Raw genomic sequence first — 21,062 nt, 5'->3', positions numbered from 1 at the left:
TTGATTTACAATTTTTAGCCACTTTTCTGTTTTAGCTGCATGCTGTTGCATAAGTGAGCTGTCTGTCAGAAACCGCAGTCTCTCCATTTATATGATGGGTGTGGTGGGGATCGGAAGTTATCTAGCATGTAGGTAGGTGCTCTCAATAAGTAGCACTCATGTGAGATAGTCAGATGTCACTAAGGTTGAAAATGAGATTGTGTCCAAGAAAGCACTTTGTACATTGTTTTCCAATATGGATCCTGCTAATTATAGTATATGCAAGTCTCCTTACATACATTTCCTTACATATACATATCAAGTAATCCAATGGGTCAGTCTCTCTTATTACTCTATCAGTGCTTTTCTAGGACATGTTCTACTGAACAAGGCTCATGTCTGCCCATGAGTTCCTGATACTGTAACAGGCTGAGGAGAAGCAGCAGAACCAAGGACCATCTGGGTTTGTTGGATCCTATAAGGCAGAGAAAGGATAGTTCTCTTCTACAAGGTTTCCAATACCACTGCTGTCTTGAGCTTTGCAGTCTTTCCCATATCCTGGTTAAAATCTTTATGGCATCAGACTCTGAAAGTAGATGTGGTCTTTTCCCTTTATTCCCAGCATTCTGTTGATAATGTAAGCTTGTGTTTATTGCGTATTTCTATTTTATAGTTATTGTCTCATTTAATCTTTAATGGCAATTCTTAGAGGCAACTGCCAACAATATGATCACAGTTTGAAGATACAGAAGTGCACTGTGAGTCCCTGTTCTTTAGCTGCTCACATCTCTCAACATAAACACCTAAACAGATACCTGTAATACATGGTGTGAAAAAGTGTTGTCAAGACACAAGGGAGAGATCAATTCTGGCAATACTTTCAGAAAGAGCAACACTTTGCTGGACTTTGAAGGATAAACAGAATTTGTCAAATAGAAAGGGTTTCTAGGTAAAGAACTAACCTGACATGGGTGTGGTGGCTTGTCAGCACTTGGATTCTTTGGAGATTGGGAGTAGGATAGTGCACTTAGCACATGAGGCAAAGTCTAGCATGGGGTAGAAGGTGGAGGAGGGGAGGCAACAGAGCATCCCTGAACCTGGAAAGGTAGTGTGGGTACGCATCACTGGATACGCAGACAAACGTGTCTTGAAGTTGTCTGTTTAGGGTACTTGAAATTTGTCAAGACTTTTCACTTGTTAGCAGTTAAGAGAGGGAAAGGAGAGTTAAGAATGGGGGTGGGCTTGCTTCATGATGTCTTTATTTCTAGAAAAGTCCTGCCAAACACAGTTCACAAGACCCAAACTATGGAACCAGCCTTGGTGTTCATGAAGAGATGAATGGATAAAGAAAATGTGGTATATATGCACAATGGAGTTTTATTCAGCCATAAAGAAAAATGAAGCTATGTCACTTGCAGAAAAATGAATGGAACCTAAGACCATTATGTTAAACGAAATAAGGCAAACTCAGAAGGTCAGGGGTATATATTTTTTCTTATATGTAGAAGCTAGAGAGGAAAAAGGAAAAGAAGAAGGGTGGTGATCATATGAAAAGCAAGTGGAGACCAGTAGAATAGAGGAAGAAGACAAAAGGGTGGGAGGAAGGAAGGGAGAGGGGAAATGTTAGAGAGGAATATTAGCCAAATTATATTATTATATTGTGTGCATATACTGATATGTAATAATAAATCCCACCATTATGTATAACTATCATGCACTAATAAAAAATGTGTAGAGGAAAAAGCAAAAAGAAAAGCCATGGCAGGCTACTGTAGGGTAGTGCTTTCTAACATGGAACCCCAGTAATGTCAAGGGCAGGCGACATCTCTCCCAGCCTGAGATGGAGGAGTTTTTCCAAGCCCATCATTATTTTACACATGAGGGAACTGAGGTGGGTGGGGTTGATAATGCGCTTAGTGGGATCTGCAGAGAAATCATACCACCCCATCTTCTTAATACTCACTTCTGAAAATCCCCTCACATAATGCATACTTCACATCCCTTCATGGCCCAGTGGTCCTGTGCAAGGCCCTTTGCACTTGACCTTGTAACTTCCTTTTACCTACACTGGATTTGTGAGGAAGGGTGGTCTGGATTGAAGCTGGGGAAATGCAATTGACTCTTCATTGATTGTCTTTATATATTGAACATGTAAAATACTTTTAGGATTCCAGGTTCTTTCTCTGAGATATTTAAAAATGCTCGAACATCTCTTCTCGCTTCCCCAGTCTATGCCCTCAAGTACTATACTATGTGGAAATCGAGGCAAACTGGAAAGTTTGCAGAAAGCAAGGCCACATGTTGGTGTCCTCTGCAGGAATAGAAGCTATGGTTAGAGGACCCATGCATCCACAAGGAAGTGGATGTGGAATTAGGCATAGCACGTTATTATCGTAGAGCTATGGAGCAGGCACATTTGGCTCTTAATGGTGTCCAGTTTCCTTCCTACAGTAAAAAAGAACAAAGTAGAGTCAGTTGGCTTCAAAAGAAAAAAGATGGAAGCAAGGGGATCAATTAGAATTTTTAAGTCTGTGTTTGGGCCACACCAATTACCTGTGGTAGGCAGACTGACCTCTGTGAGGCCATCTTGAGGGAGAAAGGTGTGAAACTTGTCCCTTCACACCTAAGGAAAATTTTATTTTTTAAATTTTAACAATAAAGGTTTTTTTAAATCAATGCATTATAATTATATATATTCATAACATGTAACCAATAATATGATGTTATATAATCAAGAATTACATGTAATTATTATTACATATTCATACATGCACACAATATAGCAATATAATTTTAAAAGTACAGTAATCTCCTGGACAAGTGTGGATTGCTTTGAACAACAAAAAATTATTTTGTCAGTGAAGCCGATGATCAGATATTATCTCCACTATTATGCCCACTACTGCAGCTGCTTGTTGTCCAGTCTCACCCTTACCCACCATGGAAGCAAAAGCAGACCATCTGTAGACATCTTCATTCCCTGCTGAAGCAGTCCCTGGCACTCCCCCCCCACCCCCACTGCCTCTCTCTCTCATTCTCACCTCTAGGTCATTCCTAATATACCAGTTCCAGCACCGGTATATTGTGAGCTGCTACCTGAACATAAAACACCCTCTCCATCTTGCTCCCTTCCAGGCACTGTCACCCCCAAGCTCCTGTGCATTTAGACAAAGATGCTTCTGTACTTGATGCTAAAATAACTATTCACAGTAACAATGAAGAGAAGAATGCTCTCACCAGAGGATCAGAGCCAGATGTAAAGGCAGCTTGATTTTGAATGTTGCTCTCTTTCTTCAAGTTAGAATATTATGAAGGTCTCAAAATTGGTCTTCTCAGACTACTTCATTTAAAGGGCATGCAGTAAGGGATTCTACTGGCTATTTTATACTTTTCAGGGGAGTCTATTCCCAAACCTGGTGTCAAAACACCAACATTGAATTAGCACCTAGAAGTCCAGGGAATCGAGCCCATCATGGCATGCACTTGTAATCCCAGGGATTTGGAAGGCTGAAATAAGAGGATCACAAGTTCAAAACCAGCCTTGACAACTTAACAAGACCCTGTCTCAAAATAAAAATTAGGGAAAAAAAAAAAAAAAAAGAATGGGGTATGTAGCTCAGTGGTAGGTAGGGTAGTGGCTCAGTGGTAGAAAAACCCCTGGGTTTGATCCCAGTATTGCGGTCAATCATCACTTGATCAGTGAAAGGTCCAGGGAATCATTTAACCAAATCATTTAGCTTCTGCATTGTAGTTTCTTCAAGAGCAAACTGGGATGATACTATGTGATTTGCCGAGTTTTCAGGCTTAAGTAAAATGAAGGATGTGGATGTGCTTTGTGCAATATAGATCCTATGAAGATTTAAAGGATTGTCATTGAATGGCTCAGCTTCTGCCAAAGAGGATTAGTTTCCTTTTGCTTTGTGATATGTATTGAATACCTATTGTGTATTAAAAGACAATTTCCTGGGCCTGGAGCTAGGACACAGCATTGGGAAGATGGTAGATTCAGCCCCTGTGCACATGAAACTTAGAAAACATGCCCTTCACCTAATACAGAACTAGAACTCCTAGAACTGTCCCATAAGTATCCTGATTTGGAGGTCTAAAAAGGAATTCATGGTTGTAGTAAAATAGATATGTGCAGACCTCCTCCTGGCCGCTATGCCAGAGCTACAGCCAGCTAGTCACACAGCCCACTCCCTGTCAAATCCTTCATGTGCAAAGAACACTGAAGGGAACTGGGCAGGGATTATCAAAGTTCCCTGGTCCAAACTCCCATGGCCAGTAAGTGTACCCAGGACAGTGTAACATGAGTGTTGTGTTGTACAGTATATATGACTGCAAATCAACTCTATGATAAATGTATTTTCTTTATTGGTAACCTTTCAGCACTTATACATAGAAATGCAGAATAAATTGATTCAGATGAGATTATTGACCTGGCTATCAATCAACTTTTCTCTCTTTCATACTGGGGATTGACTCCACTGAGTTATATCCTCAATCCTTTCTCTTTTTTATTTTGAGGCACCGTTTCATTCCATTGCCAAAGTCACCCTCAAACTCGCAATCATCCTGCTCAGCTTCCTGAGTTGCTGGGATTACAGGCAAGCTTCACTGCACCAGGCCTAGTTTTAAATTTTTCTAACACAAGGAAATCTTCCAAACAAATTGCCTAAACTTTAAAAGAAGTCTAATGAAACCAGTGCAATATGACAAGAAATGAACATCGTTAGTGGTATAACTCATAGGCCCTGCCATAGTAAAAGTTTTTCCACTGACTTTTGTATTTATGAGCCCTGTGCTGGCTTTGTGTAAAATTTCCAGCTCTTTATCTTCATATTCTATTTGCTTTATTCTGGTTATTTGTGTATGTGTGCTTGAGCATGGAACTCCGTGAATTCTATTTGCTTTCACCCTAACCTTTATAAAGCACTGGCCTTATTGAAGGAACTCTTCTTTAAAGAGGGTTTAGTAAATGTTAAAATACATAGGAGGGTCATTGACTTGGGTCTAGAGGAAGGCATTTGTCCTGTCTCATCTACCCAGCTACCTGTGAGAAAAGAGAACTGGGGAAACTTCAGGAAGCAGCTGAGTTTTGACCCCATTTTCAAGGCTTCTCAAGAAATCAGAGAAGGCTGTATTACAGATCTGAACTTCTCCAAATAGAAAACACTCATTCTTTCTTAGGAATTATCCTTCCACATTCTAGCTATTGTGAATTGAGCTGCTATGAACATTGATGTGGCTGCATCACTGTAGTATGCTGATTTTAAGTCCTTTGGGTATAAACCCAGGAGTGGGATAGCTGGGTCAAATGGTGGGTCCATTCCAAGTGTTCTGAGGAATCTCCATACTGCTTTCCAGAGTGGCTGCACCAATTTGCAACTCCACCAGCAATGTATGAGTGTACCTTTTCCCCCACATCCACACCAACACTTATTATTGCTTGTGCTCTTGATAATAGCCATTCTAATTGGAGTTAGATGAAATCTTAGGGTGGTTTTAATTTGCATTTCTCTAATTACTAGGGATGATGAGCACTTTTCCATATATTTGTTGATCACCTGTATATCTTCTTCTGTGAAGTGTCTGCCCATTTTCTTAGTGCGTTTATTGATTGGGTTCTTTGTATTTTTGGTGTAAAGTTTTTTAAGTTCTTTATTGACTTTGGAGATGAGTGCTCTGTCTGAAGTATGTGTGGAAAAGATTTTCTCCCACTTTGTAAGCTCTCTTTTCACATTGATTGTTTCCTGTGCTGAGAAAAACTTTTTAGTTTGAATCTCTCTCTTTTATTGATTCTTGCTTTTATTTCTTGCACTATAGGGGTCTTGTTAAGCAAGTCTGGTCCTAAGCCAACATGATGGAGATTCAGGCCTACTTTTTCTTCTATTTGGTGAGGATCTCAGGTCTAATTCCTAGATCCTTTATCCATTTTGAGTTGAGTTTTGTACAAGGTGAGAGATAGGGGTTTAATTTCATCTTACTGCATATGGATTTCCAGTTTTCCCAGCACCATTTGTTGAAGAAGCTTTCTTTTCTCCACTGTAAGTTTTTGGCACCCTTGTCTAGTATGAGGTTACTGTACTTATGTGAGTATGTCTCCATGTCTTCTATCCTATATCATTGATCTACCTGTCTCAAAATTACAGCACCTCCCAACTTTGCTGTGGTATAAAATAAATCGAGACTGGTTGGAATAACTCTGACGGCTCTGGCTCCTACTTTTCAGTCAGCTTCTGCTTTCCAGTGTCCCTCAGAGCAGATTAAAATTGGGCCATTTTATAGCCTCTATACTCAAAAATAATGAGACTGAAGCACAACTGTAGGCTTTCTCTCAGCTAGTTCAATTAAGTGAAAATAACACATGCTCAAACATTTTTAAAGGACTTAGCCATGGTCTAGGTCTGCCATAGAGCTCCTTAAAGACTGTTTTCCTTCCTCACACAAATGGTGGGCCAGCCTTGCAGAACAGAAAATTGCCTAGCACCCAAAGGAACACGATTCTTAAAACAAGCATAACACCCCTGGCTCCACTCCAGAACTTGTTCATGCCACAGTTCATCTGGATTCCTATAATTCCTGTATGTTCCCATATCTTAATTGCCCATAGCTGTGTTGCCAGTACAAACAGGATGAGAGAAGAGTGCACACCCTTAATGAATCCATCTACTAACCCTAAGAAAACTCCATTACTTGAAACTCTAATGTACTTTGTAAAGCACTGAATGGCTGTCTACTGAAATGCTACTGTGGATAGTAGATGATTAAAAATTTCTTCCAATCAGTTCTTAGTCCCTACTATCTTTATATTCCAGATAGAGAATTATCATTTAGCATGAAGAAAAAATTCAGACCTTCCATTCAGTTTTGGAAGAAAACTCTGATATCCCTCAGGGAGTACCGATTAGGGGAAAATGGGCATTGTGGGTTGAGATGGGTGCCAGAACCTTCCTCAGCCCTGTCTCATTGGCCATTTTCAGTAGAATATAGCTGGCCTGTGATCCACTTTGAAGATGTGCCACTGGGAAGGCCAGAAGCCTCATCATGGTGATAGTATGTGACCACAAAGCCCGAGGGTCACCCCTCTTGTAGTCTTGGCTATTTGCCCTAGAGCTGAGCCACAGGGTGTGCAATGTAGGTACAGTGAAAGTGCTCAGAGAAAAATGTCTGGTACGGCTTTAGTTTGTATTCACCCAAACAAGTCCTAGAAGCTCTGTGGTTTATATGTGAATTTGGGGGATTGAAAGAAATAGACACTAAAGCTATTTCTGATCTCACAACTCTGTGTCCTATAACATCATTTAACAAGCAAATGCATAGATCTACCATGTCAGACCTCAGACTCTTTTTGGCACATTTGGAATGAGGAATCAAATCAAGTAAATATACACTCAATAGTGGCATATTTTGAATCTTGTACACAAAGCTTCGGAGTATATGATGATGGAATCTGTAAAATAGTGAAAAGACCAAAGACTTGTAATTCAGTGTGCATTTGAAATGTATAGAAAAGTTGATGTGAATGCAAAGGTGAGAAAGAGAGAGAGGTGGGAGAGAGAGAAATAATTGTTGGGGTGCATTAATCAAAGTACAAGTTCCACAATGTGGTAGTTGATAGTTCTACTCTATTCTGTCTCAAGAATTATATTCAATTTTAAGATTGGAGCAAAGAGGAGAACAACCAGAGGAGGTGAATCACTTTCATGGAAAACAATGAAAGGAATTAAGGTTCATTTACTTAGAAAAGGAAAGAGGTGGAGAAGAGAAGACATGAAAACTGGTTTCAAAATTCCTAAGTAGGATCAAATGGAAAGGTAGTAGATCACCTTGTGTGGAAGAACTGAAGCCATTGTGTGGCCCTTGGAAATAAGCAGCTCAACTCAAGTTAGGGAAGAACTTCTGTGCTGTGAGAAGCTGGAGTGGGCTGGCTGAGTTCTGAATTCACTGCCACAGAAAGCCTTCTGGGAAAGACTATCTTTCATTGTTGTAGAGAAAATTACAGTAAAAGGAGTGAGATACCAGTAACATGGAGAGTGCACCTAATAGGTGCCAGGCAATTCCTTCGGTGTTCTCATTTCCACTATATTGAAGAGTCACATGAGAATGAATGTCACTGTATTTGCTTTGCTTCTCGCAACCTGGATAACCTAGACCATCTACTCCCCTTCATATTTGCTCACTCCCAAGCCATGAATTTAACACGTTAGTAATCACAGCCCATGCCACTTGGTTAAGTTGGTAAACAGCTTGCAATCCTAGCAGGGTGTGCCCTGCCACTTATTAACTTAAGCTTTAGGGCAAAACAACAAATCAGCACAGTGCCTTAACATAATTAGGCAATTGCATTACCAAAAAAAAAAAAAAGAAGAAGAAGAAAAAGAAAAAAATCCACAAGCAAGAAGCTTACAAAAAACACAAAGGACAAAGGAAAGCTTCCAGTATAAGTCACTTATTGGCCATTACACATCACTGCTATAATTTTGTAAAGATTAGAGAAAGATTTTCAGGCTAATAAGGAGACACTTAAGCATGTCAGAAGCCCATTAAGCATGTCAGAAGTCTACACCAATCATGGTCGAGCAGCAGGGAAGTGCACTGGACTCTGGTAAAGGGAACAATGAGTTTGTTTGTTTGGGATAAGAACACTTTTGGTTCAGGGATGAGCAAGATTGTCCAATGTTGAGCTAGAAGGTCAAGGTTTGTGCATTTTAATGCATAGTTTGCCAATGTTTGGTGTAATCCTGGAAAGATTTTATTTCTTAGTTTCTCAGTCTGTAAAAAGGAAGAAAAATAAAGTATTTCCCAAGTTTAATTCATTAAAGCCATCAACGCAGGAGGCTTTCCTTTTATTGACCTAGTTTGGAGCCATTGCAGAATTCTGGAAAAGTTGTATGGATAAATGAATGGTAGGGTACTTGCCTCTTCAAACACCATCAATGGAACAAAAACACGACTGTTTTGCCACCTGGATATCAGAGAACAAGAACATAGATGGAAAGGAAGTAAGAAAAAGAGGAGAGAAAGAAAATGGAGGTAAGAAAAGAGATAGGAATTGGGGGGGCGGGTAATAATTTTATGTGCTTTAAAGAATATGGCAGAGAAAAACTGTTTCAGTAGCCTATTCCAAATGTGAGGAAGCCTACCATTGAAAGGCCATTGGAAAGGGCTGCTTCACATTCACGATCCACCTGCCCACAATAGCCGATCCAGCCGTATTCCTGCCATGCTTATTGTCACTGAGGCTTCTCTGGCCTCTCAATAGGAAGAATCAGCCTACCCTCGCAGCACCCAAAGCTTTACTGCAAAACCCAGCACACTAACCAGATTGCCTACACAGCCCTGAGCTTGCTGAGAAATGGGGAGGAGCTATAAGCAAAATAGGTGTCTCCATTTAGGAGGGGGTTTATAGGGGTGATGGAAACTTTGGAATAGAAACTAGAAACCCCATGTCTGTCACAGTTCAAGAAAACCAAACACCATGGGCCAGAACCACTGTTATTTTACTTTTTTTGCACCGTGTAAGAAGGGGCCCAACACTCACGCTGACAGTACGCATGGTCTCAAATAGCAGCTCGATGAAGGCCAAGTCACAAAAGCTGATGCTGACACAATTAGGCTCACCGTTGCCAGCAGCATGTCAAGTTTGACACCATCCCCCCTCTTGGAGACTTCCACTTTAAATCTCAGATGCTCTGGTGCCTTGTTACATTTAATAGGTGGGATGGCCGGAGAGAAAATCAGAAACCACTGCCGATGCGCTGTTTATTTCTCAGTCATTTTGTGTTAAATTGCTGTGACTTGAATGTCAGCAGTGTTTGGGATGTGGTAGTGAAATAAAATCCATATTCAGTGTGCCAAGACAAATTTCAGAAAACCCCAAAACACAATTGTCTTGGTTTCTTACTGGCTGTGTCTGCACACACACAAATAGTAGCTCGTTTACTGCCCTCCAACCATTTGGTGGGTTGCTTGTCTTGCTGCACTCTGGGGGATGTCTAATGAACCCCAAACTACTTCCCTCAAAGCCGGGGATGTGAGGAATGAGGGGCCACCACACTCATTAAGCGTGTCAAAAGTCCACACCAATCACTACTGAGCTGCCTGGAAAACACAGTCATTTCTGGAAAGAGAAATAGGGAGTTTGTTCTGTTCATTTGAGGGGCTTGGGGAGGACAGCCAGCAGATGCTATTGGGGATAGTACACTAGGCACAAATGTATGAAGGTCTGAAAAATACAGGTCTATCGTGGTCTTAGCAAAATATCTCTGGCGGGGGAATATTCACAGAGAGGAGAGCTTCCAGTTTTCGAACCAGGGCTATTGTGTTGAAGAGTATCAGTGACATTACTAGGAGGGTCTTGTGTTGTACTGCAAGGTCAAGATGATCTCAAGTTGAGGAGCAGCAGCTGTGCATCCTTTTTTTGTAACCATGCACCAGGGTGTGTTGGTGTTTCTGCCTGGGGTGGCATTCATGCCTTCCACTCAGAGGGTTCCTTCATAGAGAAGGCAGGAGATTGCAGTGAAAAACCACGGGCTGTTGATGATAAAACCAAACTCACCTTGACCTTAGCCAAAATTATTTCATTTCCCTTATTCCTAATTTCTTTATCTTTGAAATGGAATTTAAAACATCTTTGCAGAGATGAAGGATATAAAGCTATTATAAAATGAGTCTGCAGTAAGACCAGGCCATACTTTTTATAATGGGAATGATGGAATGATCATACTTTATCCGTCCCTCATGAGTTCATGATGCTGGATAACTGGAGGAGAAGGCTGGCCAAGTTCATTGAAGTCAAACCATCATCGTCTAGGGCGGAAGTTCTCAAACTTGAGTGTGAAAAAGAATTACCTGGTATTCACCCAGTAGGTCTTTGATAGTATTAAGCTCCCCAGGTGATTCTGATACAGGTGGCGAGTGAACTGGATTAACAGTGGGATTTAGAGGACAACAACAACTTTTGGAGAGCATCAAAATGGGAATGATGTGATGGAGGAGCTAGAAGTGAGGTGGAAAACCATCTGGCTCAAATTCCCACCAGATTCAAGAAAAGCAGTTGTAACTTTAGGGAAAAGTACATCTTGTGAGTCTGAATTACTGCAGTGAGATGAAGCTCACTACCTTGAAAGACAGTTCCAATTTTAAAAATTCTACTAAATTATTAGATATTTCTTTTTTATATTGAGCCTACATAGGACTCCTTGAATCTACAAAAAGTAAGACCTTTCCTTATGCAAGCCTAGACATTTTTGAAATCCCTAATTGATTTGATGCCCCTAAGCCCTCTCTTCTTTAGGCCAAGCATTACCCATTCTTTTCCTGAGGGGTTCTCAATCCTGGCTGGATGTTAGAATCACTTGAGGAACTTCAAAAAGTTCACCCCAGTTCAATTAACCAGACTTTGTGGGGCTCCAACCCAGGCATCAGTCTTTTCAAAGTCCCCCCTCTACTGAAGTGTGCAGTCCAGGCGAACAACTATGCAAATCCCAAAGGAATCCTGGTTTTCTATTTTATGAGTTTCAGGGCTCCCGCATTGCTGAAGCTTCCTCTTTTCTCTGTCTTATTTTTTATTTCCCTTTGTATAACATCTGATCAAAAGTTAAGAGTCCCCTTTGTCCTTCTTTCTTCTGTTTAATTCAGTGGTGCTCAAATTTTAGGGTACCTAAGAATGTCCTAAGGAATTTGCTAAAATGCAGAACACCAGCCTCACTCTATGAGAAATACTGTTACCTAGGATTCCTATGTCCACTGTCAACAACAGGAACCTGCACTGCATTCTTTGTAAGACTCTTGCAGCTTTTCCCTGGGCAGGGAGACTCCCTTGGATTTGAAGATCACATGGATGGTGAATGCACCAGGCAGGAAGGTACACAAAAGCTCCACAGTACTATCAATCCCTTTCATACGCATATCTTCTGAACTATTGACCTATCTGGCTTATCTCACAAACTCCCCAGGGACATTGAGATCAGTGTCAGATTTCCCTTGGGAGTTCAGGTCAGCGCTGACTGTAAGAAAACTGTTGTTAGATCCTAAGGTCACTTTCTTCTTACCTCCTGGACTCTCCTAATCTGTTTTTTACTTTTACCTGGCACTAGTTTCACCAGCCAGGAATCAACCAGTATCTTTTATCACAGTGGTTCTTGGTGAGATGGTGCATCCCACTCTTCTAGGTGATTTGCGTTTATCACAGCTTCCTGGGTGAGGCCATTGCTGTGGATGTAGAACCTCACTTTGAGAACCACTGCTTTAGCAAAATCAGCAAATGCTCACAAATCCTTGATCTAAGCATTTCAATGTGTCACACACTTTTATTTGCTGCCAATTTAGTGGTGTAACCAACCAAACAGGGAATAAATGATAGTCGCATGATTGAAGCATTGGCCTGCCTAAGGGCTGAGCTCTGAACATTCTTGGGATAGTTCTCGAAAGCGCCACATCTACATTCTCTGACAGAGCTCATCCCGTATGGGTGATGTTATAAGATCTTTCTTCAACTTATTATTAAAAAAAAAAAAAATAGTCCTAATAAGAATGTTGCAGTGAAGGTGGAATTGCTTCGTGCAGAGATGTTTGCTGGGAGGTAGAAACCTCTTGTTCCCCTTTATGATGGGTTGACCTTTCAGTAAAACAGGTGGGGTACTAAAGGACAGTGTGGGGCTGGGGAGCTATGAGAACTTTGGTGACTTGTTCCTCTCCATGCTGGGGGCCAGGAATTAGTACCCAGAGTCATTTATATACCACCCAGGACACCCAGTTGCTTCTGCTCATTGTCTCCTCTTCTATTTAAGTCTATCAGGCCATGCTGGGGGCATTCACAGAAGATCCAGTGACCACTTGGTGGCTTTGCTGCAGAGTGGGAAGGGGGACAAAAAGGAACCTAGTAGAAACTTTGGCTAGATCCAGCACTCCACCTTCCTAACAGTACAATTTAATACCTACTTACCTGAAAATATAGGTGAACAAGCAGGCTGAGAAAAGCCAAGTGATGTCCCTGTTGTCACATAGCTAAGCACTGGTTGATTTGGGATCCAAATTGAGATTAGCTTTAAAGATCTTTTGCTGTATTAAGATCTTCTAACTCTGTGTGACTGCTGTAGGGCTAGGTTCAAAATTTGCAGGACCTTCCTTCAACATGAGAACATGAGGCCTGTTGTTAAAAAAGTAAGACAAAAATGCTATTGAAGATTCTAGAATATGAAGTTTTTGCTTTGTTTCACGATCTCTTGCTTTTCTTTTTTTCTTTTAATGGGCTATTTGATATTGTGCTCCCTTGGGCATGAGAATATTTCCAGAGTGAGAGAGACCCTCACAGGCAATTGGAGTGTGCAGCTTGCCAGCAGTTGGGTCCCCCCGACACCAGCTATCAGTCTGATGTTTCATGAATTCAGACATCTCCCTTTCCAATGAAAAGGCTGCTCCTACTCATGGGATTGCAAACTCAGCACTGATACATGCTTGGTACTTAGATTAAGAGTCAGGGAGAGGCATACTCCTACTGAGATGCCCGTTGAATGCCCTGAGGCTCTGTTAGCTGGGTGGGAACAGCTGCCAACGCGCCCTGCCTTGAAATGGCATGGGTTTTGTGCCTAACCCTGGGGTGATAGAGGATGGCAGTGGTTACTGGGAGGCCAGGAAAGGTTGGAGACACCAGAGAGCAAGGAGTAAGAAACAGAATCCCAGGAGCTGGAGCAGCATAACAGCTGAGTTTCTAAGCCCCTGCCATGTCTCTTGGTCCTATAAAACTTCAGTTCCAAGACATTAATTCAAAGATAAAATTAAGGATTTTAAGATGGTGACCACAGAGCATTAAATTCATACATGGAGCTTTCTGAGAATGGGGATCCTGTGTCCCTTCTCTGGTCACATACCCATGAAGCCAGCCAGCAGAGAACCAAAGAACTATAAGTGAAGATTCTGGATCTGAAGGTGCTTCTGTAGGAAGAACAAATAAGTTAATAAATTATTTGAAACAGATATAATTTAGTATACATATCATGTCTAACGTTTGTGATTAAGTTCTAAGTTCAGGTTTTCTGTACATTATTACTTTGGAAATTAATGGCTGGTTAGATTTCCTTATTATTATTATTATTATTATTATTATTTTCTTTTTACCTCTCATCTCCTCTAATTTTATTTCTCAGGCATTGAGTGTGGCCAGGGTTGAGGTGAGGGGTACACTATTCACTTGATGACATTCTAGAATCTTCTATGTGCAACATTTTCCCTGAGAGGAAGGCACATGGGGAAGTATGGGAGGAGGTCCAGAATTGACCTGCTGGAATGAAACCAAAGCGCTAAAGGAAAATCAGTTTGATTGAACTGGAAAAGTGGGTCAGAAATTGAGAGGAAGAAGGGGGCCAGGATGTGAGTGCGGATAAGCTGGCAAAGGTCAGGCACAAGTACCTGACCACCTGGCAGTGGAATTGGAACTGGGATTGGAATTACAGAGGACATTAGAGAGAACTCCCATTCCGGGAGGTGGTGGGGGATGAGTTCTTGGAGGAAGCAGAGGAAAAAGCTCCATCCCTCCAAGACTAAGTGGGTGAATCAGGGCCGTCCTTGCCATTAAACACCTATCCTGCTGCTCTGGCACTGTGAGGCATGAGCCTGCTCCTCCTGACTGGTTGTGGAGGGGCCTCTTTTCGTTCCCTAGCACCATGCATCCAAAAGCATTTTTGAAGTTAGGTAGGGTCACAGATTAGGTCAGAGTAATTCATAATAAAAAAAAAAATTATTTATCCAAATGAGACTTTTGGCAAGTTGGTCAAGTCCATCAGCGAAGCAGGGACTTATGACCTATAGAAAATGACAGCAGGGGACAGCTGAGACTGTTCCTTGGGAATGGGAGTTCTTTGTTCAACAGTTTTTATTGTGGTCTTGCATGCTGGATCAGGGAATGGATAAGGCGGCTGCTTCCTCCTGGCTTGGTTGCTTCAATATGGGATTGCTGGTGGGGGCTGCTCAGCTGTCCTTTCACTTTGTGCATTAACTGCTTCCATTTACAAGAGCACCCCAAATGCAGGTTTGTATTGTTCAGCAGTTGAAATATAAACTGCCTAAATGGTTCTGAGAACTGTAGAGGAGGGGGGCTGTTTGCCCATGTGGAGGGAGCAAAGCAGAACAACCATACTTAACTATCAAGCTACTCCTGTAAATATTTGCAGACGCCCCTTCAGAGCTTCAAAAGCCTAGGACAGGATCATTGGATGATTTACTTAGAAGAAGAAGAAACAAAATTGACCTCATGTTCCAAGGCAGCAATAAAAAGGAAGAGTTGTATATGGGCAGAAGACCACAAAGGGGAAAAAATTGTTCAAAGTTTAATAAACACAAAAGAGAATAAAAATAAATCTCAAGAGCACTTATTTACAAACTTGATAGAAGGATAAGATTGAGGCAGGCGGGCGTGAAAGATGGGTGTTTAGGGAAGTAGAACAGGCCTGTGGGGGATCCACAGAAAGAGAAGAAAATGAACACGATGTTTACTCTTGCTAACAACAGGAAGCATGCTAAATTAGCCTTGCTCTTCCAGGATGCTCTTTCAAAGGATGTTTGAAACTTCTGCTGTCTAATGCCGAGGATAAGTGAAGATGAATGCAGCCACTCGGCCTGCAGAAGGTTCTGGCCAAGAGGGTGTGCAAAGCCAGAGGGCCTGGCCCCAGCCCTGCCCAGCCTTCTCTGTCCGGGCATCCAGCCTGTTTTGGGTTGAGCTGGTTAGAATAGGACCAGCCTCTCCCGTCACTGGGTGGGCATATTCCAGGAGAGAAACAGATTTATTTCTTTTCTGCAGTATCTTTTCAGACTGCTATGCTAGGGGGCTCCAAAAACCTTCAATATCCGCCCATCCTGAAACTGCCCACCGACTATTTCGCAGTGGCAATGACTGCAGTGGCTCATCGCTGTGTCTGCATGAATACTTTCTTTTCTCCAAAATCTGCATGCTTTGGATTTTCGAGGTTTTTTTTTTGTTTGTTTGTTTGTTTATTTCTAAAACTTCTGGTTCACTAGCTACAAAGCCCCAATTCACACAGTAGTTTTATAAACCAGCGTCAAGCAGTACAGCATGGCTTGAAATTCATTGCTTCTCCAGGAACCTGAATCCAGAGATTCTCAAGTGTATGGGGAAAAGGATGGGGGAAATCTGCCACAAGGGGGGAAATGTAGAGCTCTTAAGGTGAGGAAATATTGGTATGTTCCTGGTTTTTTTTTTTTTTTTTTTTTTTTTTTTTAAGAATAATTATCAGGGCATGGATTTCCCAAGAAATCATGAAAGGTATTCGTTTCTATTTTAAGATTCACAAGATGACTTGTTTATTTAGTAAGTTAGCATTGCCAACAGCCAGATGCCTGAGTCTTTCAAGACTTGCATTGATGACCAACTATGCAAACTGTAGATATTTGGTGAACTTCATGTATGCAGAGCACTGTCCTGAATATTGGGGGGAAAAAAGACCTGGCAAATGAAGTCTATGCCCTTAAGATTCTTAAAATTTCACAAGAAAAAGCAAAAATAAACAAACGTGATGCAGAAGTAATAAAAATGCTTGTAAAGAAACAAACAACTGTAAATGATCCTTTTGTAAAGAAGCTACATAACTGAAGAAAGGGTAGAAAGAAATAGAGCCACCAGATTTGATGGAGTGCTTTGGAATAGGGAAGATAGATTTGCCCATTTTGGAGGAAGATTGTAGAAACCTATTTGTCAAGTGGTAGGTCCAGTATTGGTATTCAATAAATGAATGCTGTATTTATGAAAGCATGGGACTAGAATTGACCTGGTTTTTGTTCTGGGCTAGCCTCAACTACATATTTAAAGGCAATGGCAGATTATTAAAAACGAACAGCAAAACTCTAAGCAACCCATGAGCTTGAAATAATTGTGCACTCTCTGCAACTCTATCTTTTACGTGGTTCAGGCTGGGGGAATTTGTGCTAATTCTTATTATTAGCTAGCATTACCTTTTATCAACAGACTTATAAATATTAAAGAATTTTGAAACTGGATTTGGTATAGCCAGCTTATGAGTATGGTTCTGTTTATTTAGATTTCCTCACCATAACTTGGTCATACGTGTGTGAAAAACCAAACTATTATAGCCAAAAAAGATGAAATACATGGGCCTGGATAAAAGTAGACTATTTGGATGCCAAACTTTCAAGGAAAAAAATACATGGGCAAACTGCTTGCCATTAGGAGCTATTTTCTTGGCACATCCGATTAAAGTGTATGAAAGGCCGACAGCTCTCTCCAGGCATCAACTGTCATGAACTTGGTCCAGTTCATAACCATCTAGGATTTTCCACCACTCTGTGAACCTTCAAAGGACAGGGTTAGCTGCACGCCCTCCAGTATAGTTGGAAGTGGTTTGTTAATCTCTATTAATCTGCTACTCCTGTAACCAAGTGCACATGTTTATTTTAGTTTTTGTTCTGGTTGAATTGTTAATGGTAGTAAATTGACCACTAGAAATAAAATCATTCTGTAGATGTTTCCCTTATGGTTTGGGGGCACTACCTTACACCATGGTCTTTTTCCAGAGCAGAGTGGGTTTTATCATTCAATGATTGCCCTAACTCTTTACAGATGCCATCCCGCCCACTTTCTACAGACCCTACTTCAGAATTGTCCGGTTTGATGTCTCAGCAATGGAGAAGAATGCTTCCAATTTGGTGAAAGCAGAGTTCAGAGTCTTTCGTTTGCAAAATCCCAAAGCCAGAGTGCCCGAACAACGGATTGAACTGTATCAGGTAACTTTTTTTGGGGGGGGGTCTGTCCTTTGAAAAGGTGATCAGTTTGAGTTTTTCAGATAAAAGACTTTCTACTCTTTTAGATTTTCTTAGCTGGCATAAACTATTCTATACATCACAATAGTGATATAAATCCTTCTCGGTTATTACGGTTCGAGTGATAGCTTGGTCCTAATCACTCAGGAAGGACACTAGAGTAGATTATCAAGCTCTGTGCACACTACTTCAGTAGCATTGAGTTTTTCACCTATGGGATGCTTTAGTCCAAAAGCCAAGTCCCTCATCTGGATAGTCAGATACTAAGGCCAGATTCCACCCAAAGGAAGAAGTCAGCTGACCCTCCGCTTCTCATTCTGTGGCTGTCCCTTATTTTCCTCTTGCCTTCCTTCCTGTTGTCTTTCGCTCCTTTTCTTATTCTCTTTGCTTCCTCATCTCTTTGCTAACTTCATTCAGTTTCCTTTTCTTCTCTAATTCTACCCGTGCTCTTCAGTCCTCCCTCCTCCCCCAACTCCCTCTGTTCTCCAAAATGTCATCTCCTTTTTCTCATCTTCCCAGTAGAGTTGGTGGGGTGACTATGTCAAAAGATGATGATGACAGGCCTAGATCCTGAGATTGCAGCTATGTTTTTCAAAGCCTGTTACGTAGGTGGAGTCTACAAGACAGTAGCTTCTGCACCATCTTGGAGCTGTGAAAAGTGTGGAATCCCAGACCCACTCCTGACTTATTGAATCAGAATCTACATTTTAAGGAGATCCCCAGATGATTCTTATGCACAGTAAATCCCAATTTAACAGACCACCTACAACCTAGTGTCATGTAAATAGTGTGTGCCCTGGAGATCCACCAGGAAGGTGACATTTGTATGAGACCTCCAGAAGAAGCTTCAGATATATTAAAATAGGATGAAGGGTGGTCATTCTTGGCAAAAGGAGAGACTTGGGCTGGGGACCAAACTCAGGGCCTCCTATATACTAGGAAAGTGCTCTACTACTGAGCTATGTCCTCAGCACCCAAATGACAAAGCCTTCACAGGTTTATTGAGGATACCTGGCACATGGTGCTCAGGACCTGGAGGTGAGGAGAGAAGGTTGCCCTCCAGACAGAATATGAGAGGGAGACTAAAGAGGATTAAGGACCCAAATCTGGGATCCCCAATGTTAAGGAACAGGCATGTATGACAATGTGATTTAAAAGCAGGCTTATTCGAGGAAGATGAAGGAATTGATGCTCTTGTGCAGAAACCTCTGGTTGTTCTCCATGCAATTATTGAGAAATCTGCATAACAAGACTAAGAATTTCCCTTATATTTATTATGAAAATGGGAATTACCCTACATCAACGTTGTAAGTGAGATCTCAGGAATAAGTTTAATGTTTTGAAACAGTTTTAAAGTACTAGTTGATATGCATGCTCATGAAAAATAATTCTTACTTACTAAAATGGGTTTTCAAGAACCTCTGCTTAGAGACCTTTAAATCTTGATGCGTCTTCTGAGAGAGCACTGTGAGGTGCGACAGGTGGCCAGGCCCTGACTTCTACCACCCAGTGAAATGTCAGGTAGTATGTCCTTGTGTGTCCCAGTCTGTGCTGAGAATGTCAGAAGTGTGTCAGGTGACACAACTGTTATGTGAAGTTGGTGTTACCAGAGGTTCTTTCTACTACTCTATCCTTTCTCTACTTTACAGAGACACTGAGTCACAGAGAAATTAAGTAATTGGGCCAGCGTCACATGGCTAGGGAGTGGCAGGTCTGGGACACCATTCCATCTATGGCTTCCAAAGTCCTCCTGTTCCTCACCACGTAACTATGCTGTTCATAGAAAATCTTTCTCTTCCTCTTTCCCTCAGTAAGAGCCAAAAGAGAAGAAAAATAAGGAAAACTAGGCCAGAGGGTGGAGTGATGTTTGGAAGGGAAAGCAAAGAGGGTTTCTATGAAAAGAAGCCAGATTAAGGGTAGCCAGATAAATTGCAAGGTGATTCAAACAAACAAACAAACATGATTACATCTCCCACATCTCTTATTTTTTCCCTTCTTTTTTCAATTAAATCACTCAATTTCCATCTGTGCTGATGACTGTATTATGGATCATTCTCTTTGATGCTGTTTCAGTTATGTGGCTTCAGTAAATTGAAGGCAGGGTCTCTTAATTCTTGTTGCCTGCTACATAAATTGCTAGATCACTGTTATTCTTTGATACCTTGGCCTTTGCTCTGATGAGTGGCTTCTGCCAGAGGCTTGCTAATGACTTCCCTTCTCCCAGAGCCTATCCCAGCTTCAGAAAGTGATGCATCCAATGAGGCTGGTAAAATAAGAGGAGGTTGGTGAGTTTTTAGTAGACATGTCCCTTCTCAGAAGTTGCTCCATGACACAGGCAACCAGACCTGCTTGGATTTGAGTCTCTCATTTGGAAAGGGTACAGCCAAGATGAACATTTTTAGTTCTAAGAGGCAAGGACATGATGGTCACTGTCACTGAATATGGAAATCTTTTAGGAAATAGCTCCAGCAGAAAAATAAGGAAGAATCACAACTTCTAATCTATCTGGAACTCATTTGCAGCAACATCACCTCCTGAAACATAGCTGATGTCCAGGAAATAAGTTAGAGAGGTTCCTGACCACAATAAAAGATGACCAGGCACTCATATAGCAGAGTTATCAGAAAGGCAACTGAGTCCTTTATCAACTTCTGGATTATCTCTAGGACCACAAGAAGTTAGAAGCCTGGAAGAAGAAGGGAACATAGAGGAAGTCACCCTGATAGCCACAGAGATGATCCTTTAGACCTGAGATTTTTGCCAGTGCACCACAGTGATGCTAGCTTGGGAAATCAAGTCATGGAAGCAATGCCTGTTGACGATTTTGCTAAATCTTACTCTGTTTACAGTTAACCTCTACTTTTTCTGCTTGGCTCTCTACCTGGTTTCTGACTTCTGCTTCTGATTTCTTTATCTGGAGTCCCACTTTTGGATTGTTGTTCACCACCTTTCAACTTGCCTCCAGCTGCCATTTGGAGGTCTTTGTAACCTTCAGTAATAAAGTAACTCCCTTTCATAGTCCCAGGACAGAAATTGATGCTCGTGATAACAGCCTTGAATTATGAAGGTGAGGCTAAATTATATTCAGGAAAACTGAACACATGCAATAAATTTTAGAAAGGTTTATATCCAGAATTGCTGAAATATTACTTTGAAAAAAAAATGGCTTGGTGCTTAAATGGGCAGATCTCCAACTATTTGGAAAGCTTGACTGTTCAGTAGAACAAAGTCTCTGAAGTTTTTAAATGTCCTTTGATTACTATATTACTGCCATATAGTTGACATTCTAC

General features: G+C 41.3%; 1 protein-coding gene across 3 annotated transcripts in view; it reads left to right on the top strand.

Moving 5' to 3' along the window:
- The window catches only part of TGFB2 (transforming growth factor beta 2), an 85,749-nt gene that overhangs the window by 35,185 nt on the left and 29,502 nt on the right, over positions 1-21,062 (top strand). For all 3 annotated transcript variants that reach the window (XM_079108119.1, XM_079108117.1, XM_079108118.1), the window contains one exon: positions 17,573-17,736. In XM_079108119.1, coding sequence (XP_078964245.1) covers positions 17,573-17,736 — 164 coding nt within the window. The remainder of the gene's footprint in view (positions 1-17,572; positions 17,737-21,062) is intronic.

Source organism: Sciurus vulgaris (genome assembly GCF_902686455.1).
Source record: "Sciurus vulgaris genome assembly, chromosome: 12".
Lineage (NCBI taxonomy): Eukaryota > Metazoa > Chordata > Mammalia > Rodentia > Sciuridae > Sciurus > Sciurus vulgaris.
Note: the sequence above shows the minus strand (reverse complement) of the source record. Positions and strands in the feature narration are given on the sequence as shown.